General features: G+C 38.8%; 1 protein-coding gene across 1 annotated transcript in view; it reads left to right on the top strand.

Moving 5' to 3' along the window:
- The window catches only part of LOC117500321 (collagen alpha-1(XI) chain-like), an 80,149-nt gene extending 62,889 nt beyond the window's left edge, over positions 1-17,260 (top strand). The window contains exons 47-67 of the mRNA XM_034153153.1: positions 1,503-1,556; positions 2,136-2,189; positions 2,303-2,356; positions 2,634-2,687; positions 3,893-4,000; positions 4,332-4,385; positions 4,625-4,678; positions 5,116-5,169; positions 8,224-8,277; positions 9,772-9,879; positions 10,131-10,184; positions 10,722-10,775; positions 12,426-12,533; positions 13,066-13,119; positions 13,211-13,246; positions 13,343-13,396; positions 13,831-14,092; positions 14,912-15,024; positions 15,184-15,252; positions 15,751-15,984; positions 16,775-17,260. Of these exons, the coding sequence (XP_034009044.1) occupies positions 1,503-1,556; positions 2,136-2,189; positions 2,303-2,356; positions 2,634-2,687; positions 3,893-4,000; positions 4,332-4,385; positions 4,625-4,678; positions 5,116-5,169; positions 8,224-8,277; positions 9,772-9,879; positions 10,131-10,184; positions 10,722-10,775; positions 12,426-12,533; positions 13,066-13,119; positions 13,211-13,246; positions 13,343-13,396; positions 13,831-14,092; positions 14,912-15,024; positions 15,184-15,252; positions 15,751-15,984; positions 16,775-16,921 (1,833 nt within the window). The 3' untranslated portion in view covers positions 16,922-17,260. The remainder of the gene's footprint in view (positions 1-1,502; positions 1,557-2,135; positions 2,190-2,302; positions 2,357-2,633; positions 2,688-3,892; positions 4,001-4,331; positions 4,386-4,624; positions 4,679-5,115; positions 5,170-8,223; positions 8,278-9,771; positions 9,880-10,130; positions 10,185-10,721; positions 10,776-12,425; positions 12,534-13,065; positions 13,120-13,210; positions 13,247-13,342; positions 13,397-13,830; positions 14,093-14,911; positions 15,025-15,183; positions 15,253-15,750; positions 15,985-16,774) is intronic.
- The last annotated feature ends 6,031 nt before the right edge of the window (positions 17,261-23,291 follow it).

Raw genomic sequence — 23,291 nt, forward strand, 5'->3', positions numbered from 1 at the left:
ATGTGACTCTGCTGTATTCATCTAAGTGTTTTCCTCCAAACTGCAACGGAGTGAAACGAGCGAAATGCCAAAGTGTCGGCTCATTTCAAGCCAATGAGCTGAAGTTTAAGGAACTTGCCTTGGTGGCAATGAATAAAGCAACAGCGCATTTTAGAAAATCTTAAAGTCAATTATCCAACGACTCACTGATGATGAAATTAGAGCGAAGCCCTGCTGGTCAATAGGGCCAGATAACGCTTTTATTAACTGCAATTGGCTTTTAATTGGGCATAATGCACTCCGTCTCCACTCTTTTAATTATGTTTAGCCAAGCTGCCCTTCGATAGATGGCAGCAGCCATTGCAAGCTCAGCTCTCCAATTCAATTATCTGAAGCATTAAGGATTTTTGACTATGGGGAATTATTGGCTTCAGTTTGAAAGGCTCCCGTCATTTAAGATTGTGTTAGCCGTCTTCGCTGAGCACATCAATTCTTCAGATAGAAAAGTTAAGATGAAAAGTAGATGTTTCAGATTTAATTACACCAAATTGTCTTTGTGTTATTCGAGAATAAGAAATGCCAAATCATAAGTAAACACTGATTGCTCTGATATGAATAGTTGTTTGTATATTTAAGTGTGTCTGCATGTTAATTTTACCCACAATACACGTCTTATTTCCCGCCTGCTAATCCATTAGTACATGTTATTCACAAATAAGCCTAACAAGTCGGACATTGATCAAGAGCCCGTCACATCTAAGCATTATTATGCATGAAATAATTTGATACTTTATTTACTTCTCCATCCTTACTACCCTCATGCTTTATTACCGTGTCTAACGTCCCACTCAGAGTCTGTTATAAATGAGCTTCTCTGCCATTCAGAGGTACATTACATCAACAGAATGACGTGAAACTACACATATGTGATCTCAATGATGGATATCTACGTCACTTTGGTTTCACAGTAACTTATCATTACTGCCGCCTTCCACCCACCTATTGATTATGCGTGCTCCATCATCGGACCCCAACTAACACAACAAATAATAACTGCAATTATGCACACAGACAATACGCTACAATAGCAAGATTAATATTGTTGCACCTTCCCGAGTTGTATTCAAACAGTTTTTAGTCAAACATGATTGAATCCCAAAACTATATAATACGCACCGCCTGCACCGTCCTCTTTGTTTCCACTTTCCTGTGGACAGAGATGGATGGAGCTCCCCCCTCTGTAATTTACACAGGCTGATTATACCCAAGCCTCCCATACCCTTTAATTACAAAAGGTGTCCTTTCTGACTAATTGTGTGTTTACACTCAGGGGTTCTGCTTGTAATAATGCATTCTCCATCACGCAGCATCCCAAAGTTCACTGTTTAATACACATCACTGGTGCCTGGTAATGAGCAGCAAAAATGTATCTCTGCTCAGGATGTCCTAATGTGCAGTTTTGTCTCAGGTGCTGCGTCCTATGACTGTTCCTCTTGTTCTAAAGATCATTTGTCTTCTTTCAGGGTTTGCCCGGCCCTCCTGGTGAGAAGGGAGAGAACGGAGACGTTGGAGCAATGGTGAGTGCAGATCGTTGAGTAACTTTCCTGTATAGCTTTTTGACGTACTGAAGTTTTTTGACCAAGGCAGAGTTTAAAAAAGTCTGTGGACGATGTATTGACACTCACATTTTTGCTAGTGATGCACTGTTCCCATCCAGTGTCAGACTAGAAGTCGTTCATTTTTCATAACAGTTAGACTACAATAAGAACTCTCAGGGTAGATTGTTCAATTCAACAAGCATTATGTTCAGATTTGGTTGAGGGGATGCATGTATCCCAAATGTTCAATGATTTCTATTTGTGTTTTGCGATGCTTACTATCACAGGGAGCCTGACAGTAAGTACTTCCCTCTATAAACTTGGCTGTACCTATTGTTTTTTTATGTTTGTATAGAAGCATATAAACTCAACTAATGTACTTGGTCAATGAAATCCCTCAGCTTCCGGTTCACATTTAAAAAAAAACACAAAACATTACAGCATGAAGTGATTCTATTAAATGTATTTTGACCATGTAAGGTAGAGCATACATTTACTTTGCCTTTTGCAACATCATGGTGCTCTTTCTATACTGAACCTCACTTTCTTTTCTGACAGGGTCCACATGGTCCTCCTGGCCCCAGAGGTCCTCAGGGTTCCAGCGGAGCCGATGTGAGTTTGATTGTTATTTTGGCTTGGATCATACTAATAATTTAATAAAAGCACACACTTTTCATTCAATATTTCTACTTTCTTTGACTTTCCCTATTGTGATTTATCTACAGGGTGCTCAAGGTCCTCCCGGTGGTATCGGTTCAATGGGAGGTGTTGGTGAGAAGGTAAGCATCAGTGTCCAGATCATAGAGAGAGCAATTCTGAAGTTCTTTTCAGCTCCTAAAAATACATTATTTGATTTCCTTTGGTATGTTTAAATCCAAATAAATACTTTCTGTGGAATGTTTCTGTTTTGCTGCTGCAGTTTTAGTACTGCATTGCATGAAAAAATTAATTTGACATGAGAGAAGAAGATACAAACCAGAAGTCAGTCTGCTGATAACACTATCTGGTTTGTTTAATGCAAATGTGATAATCTACATTTTCACTGTGATCCAACAGGGAGAAAACGGTGAATCTGGCAACCCAGGAACACCTGGAGAGCCTGGTCTCGGAGTAAGTACAATCTCATTTTTTAAATACTCATAATCTCATTTCAGATAGCATTTTTCTATTTTTTAAAACAAGATAACTGATCAATTTGTGATTAAAAAGCACGTATGCATGACAAGAAACACAACACCCAATCTAGTAGTGTGACACTGTATGCAATATTCAGGGTCAATGAAGAAAAACATATCTGGAGGGCAGCTTATTCATTTATGTTTATTCATTTACACTTGAGCTATACAGAAATAGATTTAGGAGTATTTTACCTCCATATAACTGCAGTCTGCTGTGTAGCAATGGTAGTAACCTCATCATAAAATTACTTTAGCCATAGATTTGGAGACCATTGGAGGTTTGTCTTTTATTCTAACCTCCTGACTGTTATAAGATGCAATGTCAGAATATGCAGAATATAAAAAATTAAAATGTGTTTTGTTTAATTTCTCTAAAATGAATGTTACATGACATACATTTGTTATGAAATACTTTTTCTAAAGATAACAGAAACCAAATGATTTTGACAAATTGCTTTTAGATGACTTATTAAACATTGCATTAACATTAAGGCAGCATACTGTGTTTGCCTGCAAGAGTGCCTCGACCTTTTACTGAAATCATGATTCATTATTGACAATTCAGAGCATTGCCAATAATTAAGAAGTATTTGTATAGACCCTGGTGGACTCACCTTAGTCATAGGCGAGTCCATCAGGTTGTATTTACGTATCTGTGGCTATGGATCTGTTTACAGTGACAGATAGAGCCAGTGTTGCACGTCACATCGAGGTCAACTTCAAAGGTGCCATGGTGACATCGACTAGAGAGGCGCTCTGCTCTAATGGGCCAACTAACGATTCTGAGCTCGTTATATTGCTCCAACTGCTGCTCTTAGTCAGAGCCAAAACTTGAAGACACTGTTGATGCTATTACTAGAGCAACAAGTAATCATTTAGAGGATCAGAACAAATGTTTTAATACAAAATCTGAAGGATATAATCTAGAAAAGCCTTAAAGCCTCATTTTGTTTTTCTTTCACCAGCGCTAAGAACCATTCTTTGAGCCATTTCGGTGCTTGTTTAGTTGCCAGTTGGAGTGACAGATTTGTAAACACACACACACTTTGTGCCTTATGTAGCATGCTATTGTCGAAGAAGCGTTGATGGCCCTTGTGTTTTGTAGTCTTCATGGCCTCTGTTTTGTTTTCCCCTCAGGGTATCCGTGGAGAGACTGGAGAGAAGGGAGAATCCGGCCCCCCCGGAGCTGCTGGACCAGCCGGTGCCCGCGGGCCCCCTGGAGACGACGGCCCCAAGGGCAACCCCGTATGTCACCTCCACCGTCACACACACACACACACACACACACACACACACACACACACACACACACACACACACACACACACACACACACACACACACACACACACACACACACACACACACACACACACACACACACACACACACACACACACACACACACACACACACACACACACACACACACACACAGCGCCATTACTGAAGAGTTATTAAAGCTGTCAGCTGCAGAATCACTGTGTCACATGTCTCAGTGGAGCTGTCTGCTGTCAGAGATGTTGTCGACGCGATGTCAAATATCAGCCTTCTCAGTGTCTCTGTCTGTCTGCAGGGTCCTGTCGGATTCCCAGGAGACCCCGGTCCCCCTGGAGAGGCCGGTGCTGCTGTAAGTGCTACATTTATCACTCAATCACTCATTTTTAGGATGGCATACAATGTTTTGACTCCTAATAGGATCCTTATATTACCCATACCTCCCTCTTTCATTCTTGATTATTCAATTTTGTGTAATAGGACTTGGTTATTGTATGTGCATTTCTTTAATGTGCCAATAATATAGACCCTTCTGTGATTAGTCTTACAGTGCAGTACAAGAGCTGACTAATGTTGTCATTTTTGTTTTAGGGTCTTGACGGTTTAGCTGGTGACAAAGGAGACGACGGAGAGGCCGGACAACCAGTAAGTATTGCATGAGCGTAATTTGTTAAAACATGTAAAATGAACAACTTAAAAATACACATTCAGCCACTCACACGCAACAGAATAATGTGTAAAAAACACAGCAGTAACCCAAGAAGGCAAAGTAGCTTTGAAGTAGCAGCGTTGGTGAATATGTGATCATTTAAAATCAATGTAATCATAGACTATCTTCAACATTCAACATTTTAAATACCTGTACAATAACGTAAATCATGTCAATGACTGTTCTTTCAATGACATTAGAAATCATAAAAAGTATTGCAGTTTCTGTACATTTTAAATACAGTTCTGTTAAATATACATCAAGCAGCTGTAGCACCACTATAACGAAAGGGGTGTGAAAAGGACCAAAAAGTAATGTCTCATTAGACCCTTCAGTTTTTGTGAAGCTAAGTGTTTTATCTTTTTTATTGTAGGGCCCTGCAGGTCCATCTGGTGAGGCTGGAGTACCAGGACCTCCGGGTAAAAGGGTGAGTACATTTCCAAAATTATGCACAAGATCATACCTCTGCTAAGCTCTCGAGATGTTCCCTATCTTTAGATTCACGATGCTCCTAAAGGCTTAACAAAATTACACACTGTAGGGTGATACACATTTATGATAGCATTGTCTGTTTGGATACAATGTAATGTTGCCCATTAGTTAAACTGAGAGTCTTGAATAGCCAATAATTACAGGCAGAGAGCATCCTGCAGGAATATACTGACATATTATGGGTTTGAAAGCTGCTGCTTCTAATGTCTGGAAATTAACGTGTCACTTTAATGTCTGGCACTCGAAGCCCTCTCTGACACATCAGCCTGGGTCTGACACATCAGCCCTCTCTGACACATCAGCCTGGGTCTGACATTATTTCATTTCTCTGGCGTGACCATTTTACGATGCATTCCATTTACTGTTATAATGTTTTACTGTGAGCAATAAAGCAGGCTATTAATGCACTGTATAAAAGTCTGGCACAATAAGGGCAAATAAAACCGAAACATTCATTTATAAAGTCATTTTATTTTGTGTATCTAAGCAGAGGTGATGTTTAGTAGAGTCTGCAGCAGTATGTCAACCAGCTGCCATTTCTTTATTATAATGCAGCCTTTGCAAAATATAAATAGGTACCATAAACACTGTTGAGATCATGCATTAGCAGTGATAGAAAATAAGTATATTATCTTAAGTGCTGTAGATATTTAAAGTCTGTTTATTTGAACTACTTTTCATGGGGACATTTTATATTGTACTAGTTATTGTCATTATGTAAAAACATTGATTGCTAAATAGCTAAGCAGTGGTTCCCAACCATTTTGGATTGTGACCTCTGACACAAAACAATGTCAGTTATTGCCAACAGTTCGGAAGATTTACCGCATAGATAGACATTAAGATGGTTTCACTGGAATTACAGTTTGAGGTCAAAAGTGGTAAAATCATTCACATTTTTAGTGAATCCGAGAGTCCGAGACCTTGTGTTTTTTTTGGCTGTCCTACCTAGTTAATAGTCTCATAACCCACTGGACTGAAAGGCCTAACTGTACATCAAATAGATTAACTAGTTTAGCGTTGAACAACTACAACAGTTAGTATTGCATTAGTATTAACAATCTAATCACATGATATAACAACACGTTAGTCACATGGGGCTTTTTGCTTCAGAAAAAGTACTTAGTACATTATTCCCATGGACATTAAATGGTGATTTTTTTTACATTTCTATATTGATGCTTTTACTGAAAGGGTAACTTTAGTGTCTTTAAACTTGGACTGTGTTTACCAATGTTTTTGTTCGCAAGTGACTAATGGAGACAACACTTTTTGAAATTGGTCGAGGATTGAACAAAATCGCTGCACAAGAGCTGCATTGTAATCGCTCGGGGCAATTCTGCAGCGTCAATACACGTCCACTCAAAGTGTTGTTTCTGCCACTGGCTCAGAGTGTTGTATAAGTCTGACAACAATATGGAAAAGGACCATTCAGAGTTACAAAACACTTCTCTTTACCTTAAGCTCAATATTTAAGTCTCGCTCGGAAAGTGTCCTTCTGAAATTGCGTCCAAAATGACAAAATCGGCTAAATGTTCAGCCACAACATGAACATCTTTTAGATAACACTGAGCTATGCTTTCTGTAGTCCAAAGTATCAAACCCCACTAACATTAGGACTCCTCTCTGCAACTTTCCAATAGCAAAGCGTATTTGAAAACATGAATTTATCTGTATGGTCCTTTCAATATTAATGTCACACACTCAACTCTAATACCTTAGCCATTAATACCACATTAATAATCTCACAACTCCCCAAATGTATGTTGTGACCCACAGGAGGGGGTCCACCAATGCAATAAATAACCTAATTGTACATAAGACAGATAAACTAGCCCTGAGGTAAACAACTACAACAGTAAGGGGTTACCTACAGTATGCAATGAAACAGCAGTATGAACAATCAGAAACAAGATAATATGGTCCAGGTTGAAATATAGATATGATACCCTTTCAGTAGAGTACTTCTTCTTCTTGACTTATTTTTTCCAAATAACTATAAAATATTGCCTGTTGTCGCTGAAACACATTCATTTCTCAAGCTTGTCATATTCACACAGCTTGTGGTAATATGCTGTACAGTCCTGCACAGCAGAGGGTCATTGAGTACATACAGTTGACTGTCCATGATAAAATATTACCAGTTGTTGTTCTTAACGGCCAAAAATGTTATTTTCTTTATCAACAGATTCCATTTATTGTTTGTTTTTCCCACATTTCTGTGACTTAAATGAAAATGCAGGCGGCTGGTTGATCACTCAGTGTAAACACTTTAGTGTAATGAGCACTTTTCATACATCTAATTTGTATTCCAAGGGACACTTTCCAAGTGACAGAGGCTACAGAACATATTAATGGACTTTGCGATATGATTTTTTTATCTATCACTGGGGTAATTCGGGGTTAGTCTATTTCCCAATATCTCTTCGAAATTGACTCAGGATTGGTGCTCATTGATGCATGTGGTGTCTGCTTGACTACATTAGCACACATGCACGCACAAGGACACACACACACACATATACACTCACTAATGCACACACACAGTTGCCAAGGCTCATAACCTACATTGAAGACCGGTGGCTTTTGTTTGGTCTGTTTGATTATGGTTCATAATGGCAAATGACAGCCCACTTAAAAGGTTTTGACCAGAGGCTGTTTGGTGAAAATGCTGATGTGCTTTTAACTCTGTATGTCTGGAATGTAGGGCATTTGCTCACCCTGCTGTTGCCTGGCCCTGCATTACCCTCTCTCTTTAAAACATATTCAAGGTCAGAGAGAATTAGCTTAACAAATAAGTATTTACATACAATCACAGCTTGTCAGCAAAGTTGATGAATTTCCCTTTTTAAAGAGTAGTTACCTTGATTTATGTAAAAGGCTTTAACATGAGGGTGTATTGTTATTAAGTTAGATTTGTAAATACAATGATATATTTATAGTATTGTTGTTCAAAATCCTAATTGTATGTTATTGTTGTTCTTCTCAGGGACCTATTGGACAAGCAGGTCAGGAGGGCAAACAAGGAGAAAAAGGATCCAAGGTAAGTTGCAAACCGTTTGACATTAGCTTGACCTTAACAAAATACTATTAACTTCTGAAGTTGTAGATCTTAATCATGATGGGACCAGGCTTGGATAATTATATGGAGGCATGAAAACATTATTTTAAAGGGGTGCTTTTATGCTCATACCCAGGTTCATATGTGTATTGTGTGCCTCTACTGGGACATGTCTCCATGCTTTAATGTTCAGTGAGTCTTTTATCTTTTAGGATTTTCAAATATTAGTGACCAAAGATTGATAAAACTAAACAGTATTTCAAGTTGCTCCAATCCAATTGGTCATGGTTTTGATTCAAATAATTAAAATCACCATCTTTCATGTGATCTATTTAAAAAAACAATATCTTATAGTGTTACTAGATGTCTGCACCTCTACAGATAACCTGTTAGTAACATGTGGTGTTTTCTTGTAAAACCCTGCTCAGGTGCACTTCTGTGTTAACATCCGTATGAATTTGTCTAACTGAAGAAGCAGTGAGGTTCCTTGAGGCTATCGGTGGATTTGATTGCTTTGTTTGAATCCATAACACGCGTGGTGTTTGCACAGTTGTAAGGCAAATCTGTATGCCTTACATGAATTGTTTGCTTCGAAATCATTTGGTAAAAAGAAAAAATCAGACAAAAAACCCGACACGTCTCAGACATCGCTCGCTCCGTCTTTTGTTCTTTCTCGTCCTCCCTCCTTCACGCAGATACACACACACACACACACACACACACACACACACACACACACACACACACACACACACACACACACACACACACACACACACACACACACACACACACACACACACACACACACACACACACACACACACACACACACTGCACATTGTGTCCACACCGAGGTAAAGGATTAGAGTTGATTTGATGGAGACAAGACAAAGCCTGCATTGCCATCTTAAGAGTGTCAAATCCACGCCTAATTGGTTGTCAGAGCAATTTAATCCCCCCCCTCGTATTATCTCGGTCTATATGACATCTCTGGAACTTCAATGCATACAAACTGTCTGCTTCTGCTCGGAGACAACAGACGAGATCTGGTGACGTTTGATCTGTTTGGATGTTGCAAATCCTCAAATCCTTCCAATCTGTTCGATTTTTGACGATGTTTTCTTTCCATCAATTTGAATTCAGGAAGGAGGATTGCTTTCATTATAAAGTTGGATAAAGGTCTTGTTCTCATAGTTAAAAGACATTCTTGACCATACATATTGCAAAGTAACATTTTTTAAGTTCTGCTATTGTGTGAATCTGCTGCACATTGTTCTTCGAGAGGAAAGGCATTCAATATTTTGGTCAGGACTTGAGGGCATAATGGGGTTTGCTGAGAAACACAGAATGTAATTGTACAACTGTGTTTGTTTACAAAGAAACTCTATAGATATAAGTGTGTATACTGTACACGTGTATGAGCCTTGGGCATTGTAAAGGGAGTCATTGTAATTGTGTGCTGATGTTCTACAGGGAGAAGCTGGAGCCGAGGGGCCTCTTGGGAAAACTGGACCTGTGGGACCTCAGGGGCCCGCTGGGAAGTCCGGTCCTGAGGGACTGCGTGGAATTCCTGGCCCTGTTGTGAGTTCATTTAGTTCATTATCTGTCATTTTTTTTCAATGGTTTGAAACGGTGAATAGAATCATGTTAATTGAGAAAACAATGTTTGTGAATGAATTTTATTTGAACTACTACTACTATTGTAGTATCACATAGACTTTTTGATCCTGTATTGCTTCTTAAAGTACAGTTTACTGTCTTATAATATACAGTATTTTGATTATTCTCATGTTATTAACCAGATATTGTAAATATTTCTGCTTTATTTTCAGGGTGAGCAAGGGTTGCCTGGTGCTTCTGGTCAAGACGGCCCCCCTGGACCTATTGTAAGACATGTTCTCCCTTTGTCATTTATTGTAATATGTTAGTACACTTTAAAACGTTTCAGTGTGATAACTTTACAGTTTAGTAGAGCTAGAACTATTTGTTGATAATCAATTAGTTGACTGCCAGAAACACAAATTAGAAGCTATTTTGATATTTGAATAATTGTCAAAAAATTGCTAAATATGTACTGGTTTTGTTTTCTTAAATATGAGAATCTGATGCTTTTCTTTTGTCTTTCATGAATGACATTGACTGTTAAGACAAAGCATGACAGCCATTGAAGGAGACACCCTGGGCTTTGGGAAATGATACAGTATTCTTTCTCCATGACAGTGATTTATGGACAAAATGATTAATCGTGAAGCTAATCTTTAGTTGCTCCCCTATTGCTTACAGTAGTGGGTGCAGTACCTCTGCAAGAACAATGGAAAACAGTCAGGATGAAAGCAGAGATCTGTGATGGCTGTCACAGTCAAATAATGTGTATTCATTTCCCTGACAGTTATGCTTCACAAAGTGATTCTTTCCCTCCACAGGGACCCCCTGGACTCTCTGGTATGAAAGGTGACTCTGGAGGGAAGGGAGGGAAGGTAGGATATTATTACGATGCTAATCTCAAATTGCTTTATTGTGTGTTTCTCATATCTGCCTATCAGAAGCTCCCAAAGTAAGCAAACATCTTTTCATTTCATTTCATTTCACACCTTTATTTATCCAGGTTGTATCCCATTGAGATCATTGATCTCTTTTTCAAGGGAGACCTGCTCAAGTAGGTTCCACATGAAACATTAAAAACATAAACAGAACAACAGAAGGACATCATACAGTAGCATTACAGGGATTACAATTTACATAACTATCCACATGCACAGGTACCAACAGCTTCCGATTGAGTAGCATCCAACCGAGCTTTAAAAACATTTAGTGGCACCAGATTGCTCAGTTTCCATTTTAATTGCAGACTATTCCAGGACAGTGGAGCTGCGCATCTAAATGCTATTTTCCCTCAGACAGTCCTAGCAGTTGGCACATTTAATAAAACCATAGCATGCGATCTCAGGCAGTCGCCACTTACAATTCGCCGTGAGATCAGGGAGCAGATGTAGGATGGAAGTTTCCCTAACATGGCTTTATATATAAAAATGTACCAGTGACTGAGCCTCCGTACAGTTAGCGAAGGCAGACCAGCCCTTGCATACAGGGTACAGTGATGAGTTAATGCTTTACAGTTTGTCACAAATCTCAGTGCACTGTGATACGCAGCATCTAACTTGACCAGGCAATTGGCAGGTGCATTCATATAAATCAGATCACCATAGTCCAGCACAGGTCAAAAGGTCACAGTGACTAGCCTTTTTCTGGCCTCGAGCGAGAAACAGGACTTGTTCCTGTAGAAGAAACCTAGTCTAACCCTCAGTTTTTTTAGCAGGTTATTGACATGACGTTTAAAAGTGAGACAATCATCAAGCCAGATACCAAGGTATTTGTAACAGGCAACCACTTCAAGTTTTATTCCTTGCGTAGTTAAAATATCTAAAACAGGCTCTGGTGTCTTTTTGGCTTTTGAAAAGAGCATTACCTTGGTTTTATCAACATTTAAAAGAAGCTTTAGTTCAGAGAGCTGAGTCTGAATAATGTTAAAAGCAGCTTGCAATTCAACAACAGCCTCCTTAATGGAGGGACATGCACAGTACATAACGGTATCGTCCGCATAAAAATGTAAGGTTGCTCCATTGACATTTTCACCTAAACTATTGATGTAGATGGAGAATAAAAGTGTGGGCCTCTTGTCCCTATTTTCAGTGTCTCCGGGTAAAGATGGAGAAAGCTTCTGCTCTGTGCTTTCACACCCTGATTTAATGTGCAGAATGCAAGTCCAATAATATCCTCGCTGTAGTGGTCGTTTGTTAAATGCCAGCATGCGGTAGTCGGACGCAGATAACCATAACTCTGCCAGCAGCAGGTGCACAGACAGACCCCCATTCTTTAACATGACGCCAGTATAAACACACTCATTATTTATAGACAGAAATAAGCCGGTACTAAGCCTGGACAGATATTGTACATAAACTTTTATTCTGGTTTCCCTTTGAAAAACTGCTTTCATTTTCAGCAGATGATGAATAAACAGAAATTAAACCTTAGTAGAACAAAAGCAACATCTAGTACATATAATGTTTTTCTCCTATTTCAATGCTTTTGTCTCATGTTTTTTGCTCGTCTTTCTCCGCCTGCTTCAGGGTCATCCCGGTCTTATCGGTCTGATCGGACCTCCTGGTGAGTCCGGAGAGAAGGGAGACAGAGGACTGCCTGGATCTCAGGGTACCGGCGGAGGAAAGGGAGATTTTGTAAGTGTCAGGCAGAGCATACTCTATACAAATATACTCTGCATTGTCTGCATAAACATATTTTGAAAAGTGTTACTTTGTCAGACTTAGGTTGAATCCTCACAAGACAAATATGTATTCTTACAGTCAGTGGATAAAGGGAATATTGCCTTTTGATTATTGTATACATATATTAAGACCTATTACTGTATTAAGGACTAGGTGCAATTGTTCATCGATAACTAGTGGAAATAGTAGATTTCTTTTATTGAGTCAGGTGTCCAAATGTACTAGTTCGAGATAATTTAATATATGTTATTTTGATGTATTCAGGCTTTTTTCTAATGTGATGCATAACAGAAGAACCCAGCTATGTGTATGTTATTTTGCATGCATTTGCCAAATGTTGGTACAAATCCATTTTCAAAAATACCTGATATTACTTCCTAAACTCTCAGCCCTAACTGCGAGACATTTGGGACAAACACATCCAACATTATATTGAAAATGAGATGTATACTAACTGTGTTCTGCTTGATGTGATGTATTACAGGGTATTGTTGGTACCTCTGGTCCCCTCGGCCCTCCTGGTCCTCCTGGTATTTCTGTAAGTCACATTTCTTAATACTTTATTTTAAAAAGAAAATCCCTCTTCATAATATCATGTTGTTCATCTCTTGTTCATTCCTCTTCAACAGGGCCCTCAAGGACAGAAAGGTTCCAAGGGATCATTCGTGAGTTGTGTTTCCATTGCTGCCTTTTATTGCCCACTATGTGATTTATAATGAGAACAGGTCTCATTTTTAATTATGTCCATATTTTGTTTTCAGGGTACAGCCGGTCAGAAGGGAGACACTGGAGTGATCGGACAAACCGGACCCCCTGTAAGTCCCCTGTTTGTTGTTGATTGGCAGTTCTACCCCAAGCTTTATTATTGTTAGAAATGAAACAATATAATGCTGTAAATGGACATGAACTGTAGCATTATGATTAACTACTAGAGCTGAAACAACTCTATTACAGCTCTAGTCTGGGAGGGGCTCCTTATTTTCATCTAAAGTAACAGACAGAGAATCAGCACTTTTGAAACAGAGGGGATTATGGGATGCTACAGTACAATGATCTGTTTGGTATTTGGAGTCAAACACTTCAGAGATATGTTTGTATATATCTGAGACCTATAATATATTGATGAAAAACAGCATAATAGGGGACCTTTAAATAATATTTTGACCCATCTCTATAGACCAAGTACATGCTTTTGGATACATCCCTTGTTAAAAATCTTGCATGCTTAACCTACACATTCCTGTTGCAGGGTCCTCCCGGTGACTTCATCCAGCCGCTGCCCATCCAGGGGGCAGGCAGCAGGAAGACGAGGCGGCAGGCTGACGTTCAGGGAGACGCTGCGATGGCAGACTACGGCGTGGATGCCGGTATGGAGGGAATGGAGGATGTCTTCGGATCCCTCAACAACCTCAAACAGGACATCGAGCGCATGAAGTTCCCCATGGGCACCCAGGACAATCCTGCCAGGACCTGCAACGACCTGCAGCTCAGCCAGCCCGACTACCCCGACGGTGAGAAAGAGTTTATATTAGTGTTAGCGATGAGACAGCAGTCATTGGTAGTATCATTTGGTCTACGGTTGCAGTAGTTAAAACGTTAAACATTCAGTATAGAAGAGCTGTATTTATTCTAGCCTCTACTTCAGGGACACTCTACTTGCTTTGCCCCCACTGGGACACTTTTGCGAAAAGGCAGAGAACAGAGGCAATTGAAATGGCTTCCCCAGGCACTTACTTTATGCACTCTGGAAGCTTAGTACCATTTCAAGTACAAAGACATATAAATGTATAGAGTCGAATGATATACATCTATATATACGATCTCTCTGTCTGTACACACAAACTGAAAGATTGATATTAAAGTTGACTTTGACTATAGAATACACAACATCAAATATTCAGAAGGTTTGAAAGGTTACCTCGCTCTCATTTCAGTGTCACTGGTATAGTTTGTCACTTAAATGTCATAGTATAGTATGCTATTTACACAAAAAGAAATCCTGTCATAAATCCATTTATTGGAAGGTGGTTGATGGTCATTCAAATTGTATGGTATAGTATAGTAGTATGGTATAGTGTCCTAAAATAGTCATAGTTTAGTATGCCCTACAACTAAAAGTATAAATACATTTGTTAACTATAAAAGTATTTTTTAACAAAGTTTTTAAAATGTCCAAGTAAATTATGCCATAAAAAAAGTCAGTGTTTGAAATAAAGAAGTCAGAGCGTAGTAGAGTAAAGTCATAGTACAGTATGTCAAAAACTAAAAGAATAAAAACATTTTTAAAACCGTTGCCTCGGCTCCTTCTCGTGGCTGTGTTTGTCTCTCAGGTGAATACTGGATCGATCCCAACCAGGGCTGCACCGGAGACGCCATCCAAGTGTTCTGTAACTTCACAGCCGGCGGAGAAACCTGCATCTTCCCAGATAAGAAATCTGCAGGGGTGAGTAACGAGGAAAAGGCTAAATCTGTTCAATACAGTATGAGACTCAATCAAATGCTGAGGAGCTGCTATTTAAGGAAGACATACTGTATGTACACTTTGCGAAAAGTAACACATATAATTGTCATTGAATTAATTTGTTTCCTTCTTTGATTATAGGTTAGAATATCCAACTGGCCCAAGGAGTCTCCAGGGGCATGGTTCAGTGAATTTAAACGTGGAAAAATTGTGAGTAAAACCAAGTGACTTTTTATTTTATATTATATATTTTCAATGTTACCGCTTAATTAGTTTGTCTTATTCAAGATTCAAGGCTTTTATTGCCATTCTTACATAGCTACAGTTTAGTGCAACACAATAAAACAGCAAATAAATACAAATAAAATAGAATAGAAATAGTGCAATTATAGTCTATATACTTAAAACAATATATTTATGTATATATAAATGTATATATTCAACATGTATATTTTCTACTTTCTTGTTTATTTTTTTTTATTGTACAATGCCATGTCTTTTTATGCTGCTGCAAACACAAAAATGTCCCAAATTAGGATCAATAAAGTACCATCTTATCTTATACAAGTCTTATTTACGGTAACTCATTCCCTATAATCACTCTCTGCCTTCCCTTCTCTTTCTCTTACCATTCATTTTTCAAACTGTCCCTCCCTACTCCATCCTTGTATTAACCCCGTTTCCTTTTCTCCATCTCTCTCTCCCTAGTTGAACTACGTTGACATGACAGAAAGCACCATCACCACAGTTCAGATGACCTTCCTGAAGCTTCTGAGCTCCTCGGCTCGGCAGAACTTCACCTACGTCTGCCATCAGTCGGTGGCCTGGTACGACGCCAAGGCGGACAGCTACGACAAGGCGCTGCGCTTCCTGGGCTCCAACGACGAAGAGCTGTCCTACGACAATAATCCCTTCATCAAGCCCCTGACGGACGGCTGCTCGGTAAACACCGCTTCATAACTTTCCCTTTTTGCAATTCAACTTTGTTCCAAATCCCATGAAATCCAACTAATCCTCACAAATATGGAGGAGAAGAATGGCACACGACAATGTTTATACTGTCAGATACAGACCAGAATAATCGAGGGATTGGGCGAGTTTAGAATCTGAAATTGTTTCAACGGTTTGTAATGAATGTTGGAAAGAGCTGAAATTAAGCTTTTAATTCATCGAAAACACTTTAGGATAATCGATAGGTGGTTGTGTTGCTTTTCCAGCTTCGTAAATATATTTTTTAAATGATATTAAATGTAATATTTGTCAGTGTTTGGCTCTTTGACAAGCAATATGAAGACATTACTTTGGGCTTTAGGAGTAATAGAGATTTTACTTTTTAAGAAAACCATGAAAACAATCACATGAAATGAAATAATCATAAGTCTACTGTATGCTATATATTTTGTATAGAGCAGCAGTTAGGACTTTTTTCTTACAAAGGAAAGAGACACCTTCTTAAATGATTTCAAAAATGCCCATCACAAATGTCCAAAGCCAAGATGACATCTTCATTGTTTCATTAGTTTGACTAGCTGAAAACATCAAGATATTTTAATTACAATGATGTAAAAAAGAGAAAAGAAGTAAATCTCTGCATTTCAGAAGTTTTCTACCAACAATAAATGTGTGTCTGCTCTTTCAAGATAAGCCTTTATCTGTCAAATTCATCTCTTTACTGTACCTGTTTTACAAGGTTATATGTTGAAGTGACTCACACTGTTCTTTGTGTTTGCAGCTGAAGCAGGGCTACTCAAAGTCGGTGCTGGAGATCAACACTCCCCGCATCGACCAGTTGCCCATCATTGACGTCATGCTGAATGACTTTGGGGAATCCAACCAGAGGTTTGGCTTCGAGGTCGGCCCCGTCTGTTTCCTCGGCTAGACACACCCCTACTCCCCGCTGAAGGACAGGGTCAGAGGGTCCATACTAACACCCACATGCTGAGATCCCACCGCCTTAACCTTCTCTCCCCGCGAAGCCAAAAACCTGTGTTTTCTTTCGTTGCCGAGAAGATCCACTGAAGCCCCGGAGAAGAAGAGTTGCCCCCCCCCCCCGAGGCCCTGTCATGAAGCGCTGACCCGGGGAAGCTACTCCTCGCCCTTGTAGGGCCAGAATCACATGACTTTAACTTACATGTAGGAATGGGAGTGACATCAGGAAAAGGACATTTGATGCCGTGGCGGACAGAGCAACAGAGAGAGGATCCACTCACCCCTCCCCCCCCCCCCCCCTCGTCCTCTCCCTCTCCCTCTCTGGAGCTCCAGGTGCTGTTCTGAATACAACCACAGGGGTGCTTTTGTGCAGAATCACAAAACACTCAAGGTGCTACAAAAAAGTGCTTTTTGATAAAACTGTAATTATTATTATTATTGTGTATAATATTGTTCCTTCCTGAATCCACTCAACTTGCATGTGCCCCAGCTCTTAGAGTTTAAATAAGTATTTGGTAAGCTATATAGGAATAAATCCAATGAGTATATTTGAAGTGTGTTAAAAACAAAATTGCTAAGAAATATGTCTTTTGAAAACATTCCAATTTGTAAGTACAAAATAATCCTTTTGTAAATAATATAACTTTCAGTATTTGTTATTAATAAGAGCTAACTGGAACATCACACCTAACTCTAAAAGCATTTTGTCTTTTTCATGCCAGTTGGTATGCCCATTAGGATATTAAGCCATAATAAAATGAGATATTAATATAAATATTGTAAGAAAGGGCTTATTCTTCCACACTTTATTCCCTCAGATGTTATATTGTACCTCAGTTTCTTTTACAAAATGTGGACATATTTGGCTCGTCATCAACCATGTTTTTATCTTGATAACACAATCACAATCTTTGTAAAATGACTTCCAAAGAAAAGTAGTCCAATTGTTGTGGGGTCTTTACCAAAATTGAGAAAAAAAAGCCCCCTTTATTTTGTTATTTGTAACAACGATGTGCCTTGAATTGTTCTTTCAAAAATATTAAAACTGGATTCTGAAAATTGTTGGGTTGAATGTCTGTATTGTTGGCAATTTGAGTGCAGATATGATAAGTGTCCTCTCTGTGATTCTGCGCTGCCTTCTACATATTACCTTCCTACGCCTTGATCATTTAAGATTAGGAGGATTAGTGGCGCCCTGTGATTGATTCTGCTGAGCCAGGCGCTGTGATCTCTTCCACTCTCTTTCTCTGACTCAGATTTGCCTTTGATCAAGATCTGTTTGCATCTCCGCCTCTTTAGCTTAGAGCTATCCTAGCATAGACTCCAGAGTCGCTTTCAAACCTGTGTAACTACAGTATGTTTACAACCTATGTACAAATGAAATAAATGTTTGGTGCTTTGCCAAATGCACACTGCAATTGTTTGCATTCACTTATAGCGTATCCTATATGTATAGCCAAAACTGAGTCTGTAGTACCAGTGTATTGGCACACAATGCATGGTCACACAATGCATGCTGGGATTGTAAATACTATCACTGGACAACACTCCCTTACTGCACCACTGGCTTTGTAGAAAATACAGTTAGACTGTATTAGACTGTATTAGTAGACAGTTAGCTGGTCATTACAGTATATTAAAAATAAATTGAATTGCATCACCCTTGCCTAAAAAAATTATCCTTATTCACCCTAATTATCCATAATTGTTAATATTTTGTTAGGTGCTTGGAGGGACGACAGTCCAAAACACATACAGTAGAGGTGTTGTGATATCTCGATTGCTATTCTTCACTTGCTTACAGCTTTCAAACAACATAACTTCATAACATTTTCAACAGCAGAAACATTTGACAGTGCTGCTCAAGAGTCTACAGCAAATGCCAATTAAAGGTTAAATATATATTTTATTATAGTAACGGATATGGGATAGATTTTACAATATATACGTGACTCCAAAAACAGTAACACAAATCAGACTATACTATAGAAAAGTATGGAATTGATCTACTTCAGGAAAGTAGGAAACTGTTCAAAATGAGACAGAATAACATCTTTCAATGCCGACTTGACGACAGCTATGACGACACAAACAAAAAGGTTTGTTCTCAAGCTCAAACATTGCCATGTTTATGACATTCTCTTTCTGGCCATTAAATATTCATGCCCCCTGGGCTAATGTCAGGAAAGATCTTTACAGCAGACTAGCAGTCATTTTCCAAGAGAGTGAGTTGGAAGCAGAGTCAGAGTAACTTATAGAAGTTGACTTTGTTTGCAGTATCAAACCATCAAATTATCTTCAAAGAAACGATTTAATTTAGAAGATCTGCTGGTATTTACTCAACAAGAATACTTCACATGGCTCTATCTTTGATTCAATAGACTTTGGTTGAATCTCACTCAAAATACAGCATTACAAAAGCTCAGTGCTCACAATGTTGGTATTGAAAACACACAATATCTCTTCTTTTTGATTAGTAAGTACAATACTAGTAAACCTCTCACTGCCTCAGTTTTGAATACGTGTTGGCTTTCTGAAACGTGTTGGAATCATTGCATCATGGACAAAAGCTCTGTGTGTGAACTGCATAAACCTGAATGCTGTCATGTTACGGTCAGTGGAAGCACATGTGGTGATGAATGAGCTACATTTTTGTAATTAATACAGAGATTAATACTGTTTTTGATCTTTGCAGGCACAACAACATATTATGCTGTTTGGAAAAGTTTGCCGCAGAATCAAGACCGGGAGAGGATATTAAAGCTGAAGTGAAATGAGAGGATGTTTGCTTGAGTAAATGTCTGCTTCCTCACTCCATCCAATCTAGCATCATGCTTTAACCTTAACCCGCTACTCATTGCCGTCTGTTTGAACGCCCACGTTGGTCAACATGGATAAATTATTCTGTCAAAACTCCACTGCTGCTGTGGGCTGCAGTCAAATAGGATGAAAGACAGTTTCTAAAAGCAGGAGAAGGAGAAGTGGAACTGTTAAATCTTTCACTATTTTTAGACATTTCTCCACCAATTTAATCTTCTCCAGGGTCATGATGAGCTGGATCCTATCACAGCATGAATTAAGTCAGAGGAGAAGGAAGTAGCCTGGAAAGTTTCCACTGTCAGTGGGCTAACACAGAGAGACAGTAGCACACATTCAAAGCAACATTTCACACTCTCTGGTGCATCTAACTTAATCGAAAAAGCAAACATAAGAAGCCCACACAATAAAACCAACAAACAACAGAATAAGTCACCTCCCTTCCGATACTTTCCTGTACTATCTTGATCTCTCTAATTGTCCTTATCTTTAGGTGAATTAACTGCGCTGCAAGTGCCTCTTAATCACCTATTAAGACATTTTATTTTGGCATTTCAACACAATTATTTCCATAAATTCACTCTGGGATGGTTTCATAAAAGAAATAATTAGCTAATCGATAGCTATTTTTGGCTGGAGAAGTTGTTGTGATAAGGCATGTTATATTTCCACAGTGGCGATTGTGGTGGAAATTCCACACTTAATCACCTCGTTTTGTTACATGCAGAGTATATGAGTGGACTTATACATCAGCATGGCAAAACGTACGGTGCAAGGACAGGTTTGAGTGCAAATGTTATAAGATGGCCAATTGATAAAACTATTTTTACATAGACAAAGATTTTATAGGTACTGTAGTTTTAGTCCATTTCATTTAATTAATGGGTATTTACAATGAATTTAAATTAAATTAAATAAACACAAATGTGATTTAAAATGTTACTGTAAACAGAAAACAGAGAATATAGAAAATAATTAGTGATTAGTGATTATTGATATATTTCCACTAAGAAAAAGAAAATGTTTCCTTGCAATGGAAATGTTGTGCATGTAACTATTACTGTTTTCTATGTTCACGTCTAGTTCATTTTATTTGAGTATCCCAAAATTAAAAAAACACCTTACTGGGTTTGTAATTGTTACTAACAACGCAAACATGAAAGTGGGGACTGTTGGTTTACCTACATACCTATGGGGCCAAAATCTTGAAAGCTAACCATCATCAAACTACTTCTGAGCAAGGGTTCAGCCCCCCCCCCCCACTGTTTAAATACAAAAATAGAAACATGTTGTACTGGAACGATTTGGTGAGTAACTGGAGCAAAAGAGTGAGAAGAACAAGTGGACACTTTCCGGTAAAAAGAAAATTGTGTTTAGAATTGCCAGCATCATGTAATTTCCAGCCATTAGAGAGGAACACCATAAACACTCTGTATTGACCGGTGTCTCCTTTGTTGCAACATAATTGCTTGTTCTCGCTGTTGATATTTTCTTGAATACCAACAGACACAATACATCTAACGTGTTTACAGCATAACTCTTTTTCCATACTCTATTGATTTCACACTTCTTCAGTAAAAACACTGTAGCAATTTTGAAAGTGTATTCGAACTGCAAAAGACACCCCAGGCTCATCATCCGTCATAACCAATTTGAAGTGGATTGAGCCACAAAGAAAGCAGCAGCCAATGTTAGTGCCGGAGAGAATCTCATCAGGGATGCAGGTCATGGCTCACAAAAACCCTTTGTTCAAGAGCGCCAAGCAACTTCTGTCTTCTCCTCCTGTCAAAGACACTTCTGGAGTTGAAGTATTCCCTGTTCAAACTATTTCACTGGGAAACTCTCCAACAGTACTGTGCTTCACTGCCCAGCCCATCACCTCTCCCCAACCTACTGCTGCTCTGACAGGGCCTGGAGACACCGCTACACCTCCGCTCTGCAGTGAACACCACCTGTGCTCATACACACCTGATGTGCACAAAGAAGGCTATCCTGGCTCCAACAATGGTGGAACAAGCAACAACCCATTGATGTCAGTACAGCGGAGAATCTAAATATCCTGTTGCATACTGAAAACACACCAAGAAAACTGCATTACTAGAGGGTTTTGGCACATTTTAATATGCACCAGAATTTTAAAATAGTTTGGCTTACAAATGTTCAGGGTCTATCTTGCTGTTTCTGAACTTGTATCTTCTTGGTTTATAGCACTTTTGTAAATCGCCTTGAATAAAAGCATCAGCTAAATGAAATGTATCGTTGTTAATGATAATCTGAACACCTGACCCCCCCGCCCTGTGTCTAAACTAAATATGTGCTCCTAACCTGACAGCGCTTTGCATCCTGCTGTCTCATTTGCTGCCTTTGAACCGTCTAAACAAAGACTAAAAAAAGAACAGATCTGTCTTCTTTCCTTAGAGAAGGGGAAACATTGATTGGCATACAAAAGTTAAAAGGCTTCCCACCAGGGCAGAGGTGACTCCTGCAGTCAAGGACATTCTCTTTCTGCAGGAGCACATCCTCTAGGGAAAGGTCTGGATGGCAATCAAAGTATTGAAGACATGGCTCCAGTCAAGAGCTCTTTAGGTGACGAATGTTCCAGGATGCGTTATAGAAAAGATAAAATATGCCAATCAAGAAGGTTGTCAGTAAATGAAATACATCATTTGAAAAAGGCAATTTCTAAACTAATGATGAATGTTTTTAAGACTTTAGGAGTCCATGCATTGGTTTGTAGTGTGGCATGTCATCCTTAGGAAAGATAAACGGCACTGATGTTTGACTGCTAGTATTTTCTGTCCCAATACTGTCAAAGCCACTTCTTCAAATGCTGCAGACAATCTTCTTGAACAACTGTGAACTGGTATACAGGATGAATGTCAAACCACATAGCCTGAAGCACTTTTTACTTCATTAGTATTTTCAGGCTTACTTCAAAAACAGCAAAGTGTCTGAAGGTTTATTTGCAGGCAAAAATGTGCCAGGTCTCATATAAATCCTGACTGAAGTAAACAGCTTGAAAACAAAAGGCTGAATATAAAGCTGTGCATCTTACTCCTCCACAAACTGTGAACTCCATCAGTATGCAGAATGAACACTTCATCGCTTTAGCCGGAGAAAAACAGCAACAAACCACAGAAAGCTACGTTTTCTATTTATGTACGTACAGGCATCTTTTTGATTCCTATAAACCAGAACATTTTAACAACATACTATACTATAGCTCTTATATGGCATGATAAGCTACTATATGACTTTTAAGAACATGTCTATGACATTATACTGTGTCATTTTTCAGGACATAATTAACTGTGATGCTACAAACAAGATTAGTGTTATGAATGTCAGACTTTACTATGACACATTTTAAGACATGCCATAGGCCTACTATGACTTTGTATTACATTCTAATCTACGACATACCATACTATCATTTTGATGACTAAACTATGATGGCTTTAAGAACATTCCATACTATGACACTATTCTTTTTTTATAGTATT

This window comes from Trematomus bernacchii, unplaced genomic scaffold, assembly GCF_902827165.1.
Source record: "Trematomus bernacchii unplaced genomic scaffold, fTreBer1.1, whole genome shotgun sequence".
In the NCBI taxonomy this organism is placed as follows: domain Eukaryota; kingdom Metazoa; phylum Chordata; class Actinopteri; order Perciformes; family Nototheniidae; genus Trematomus; species Trematomus bernacchii.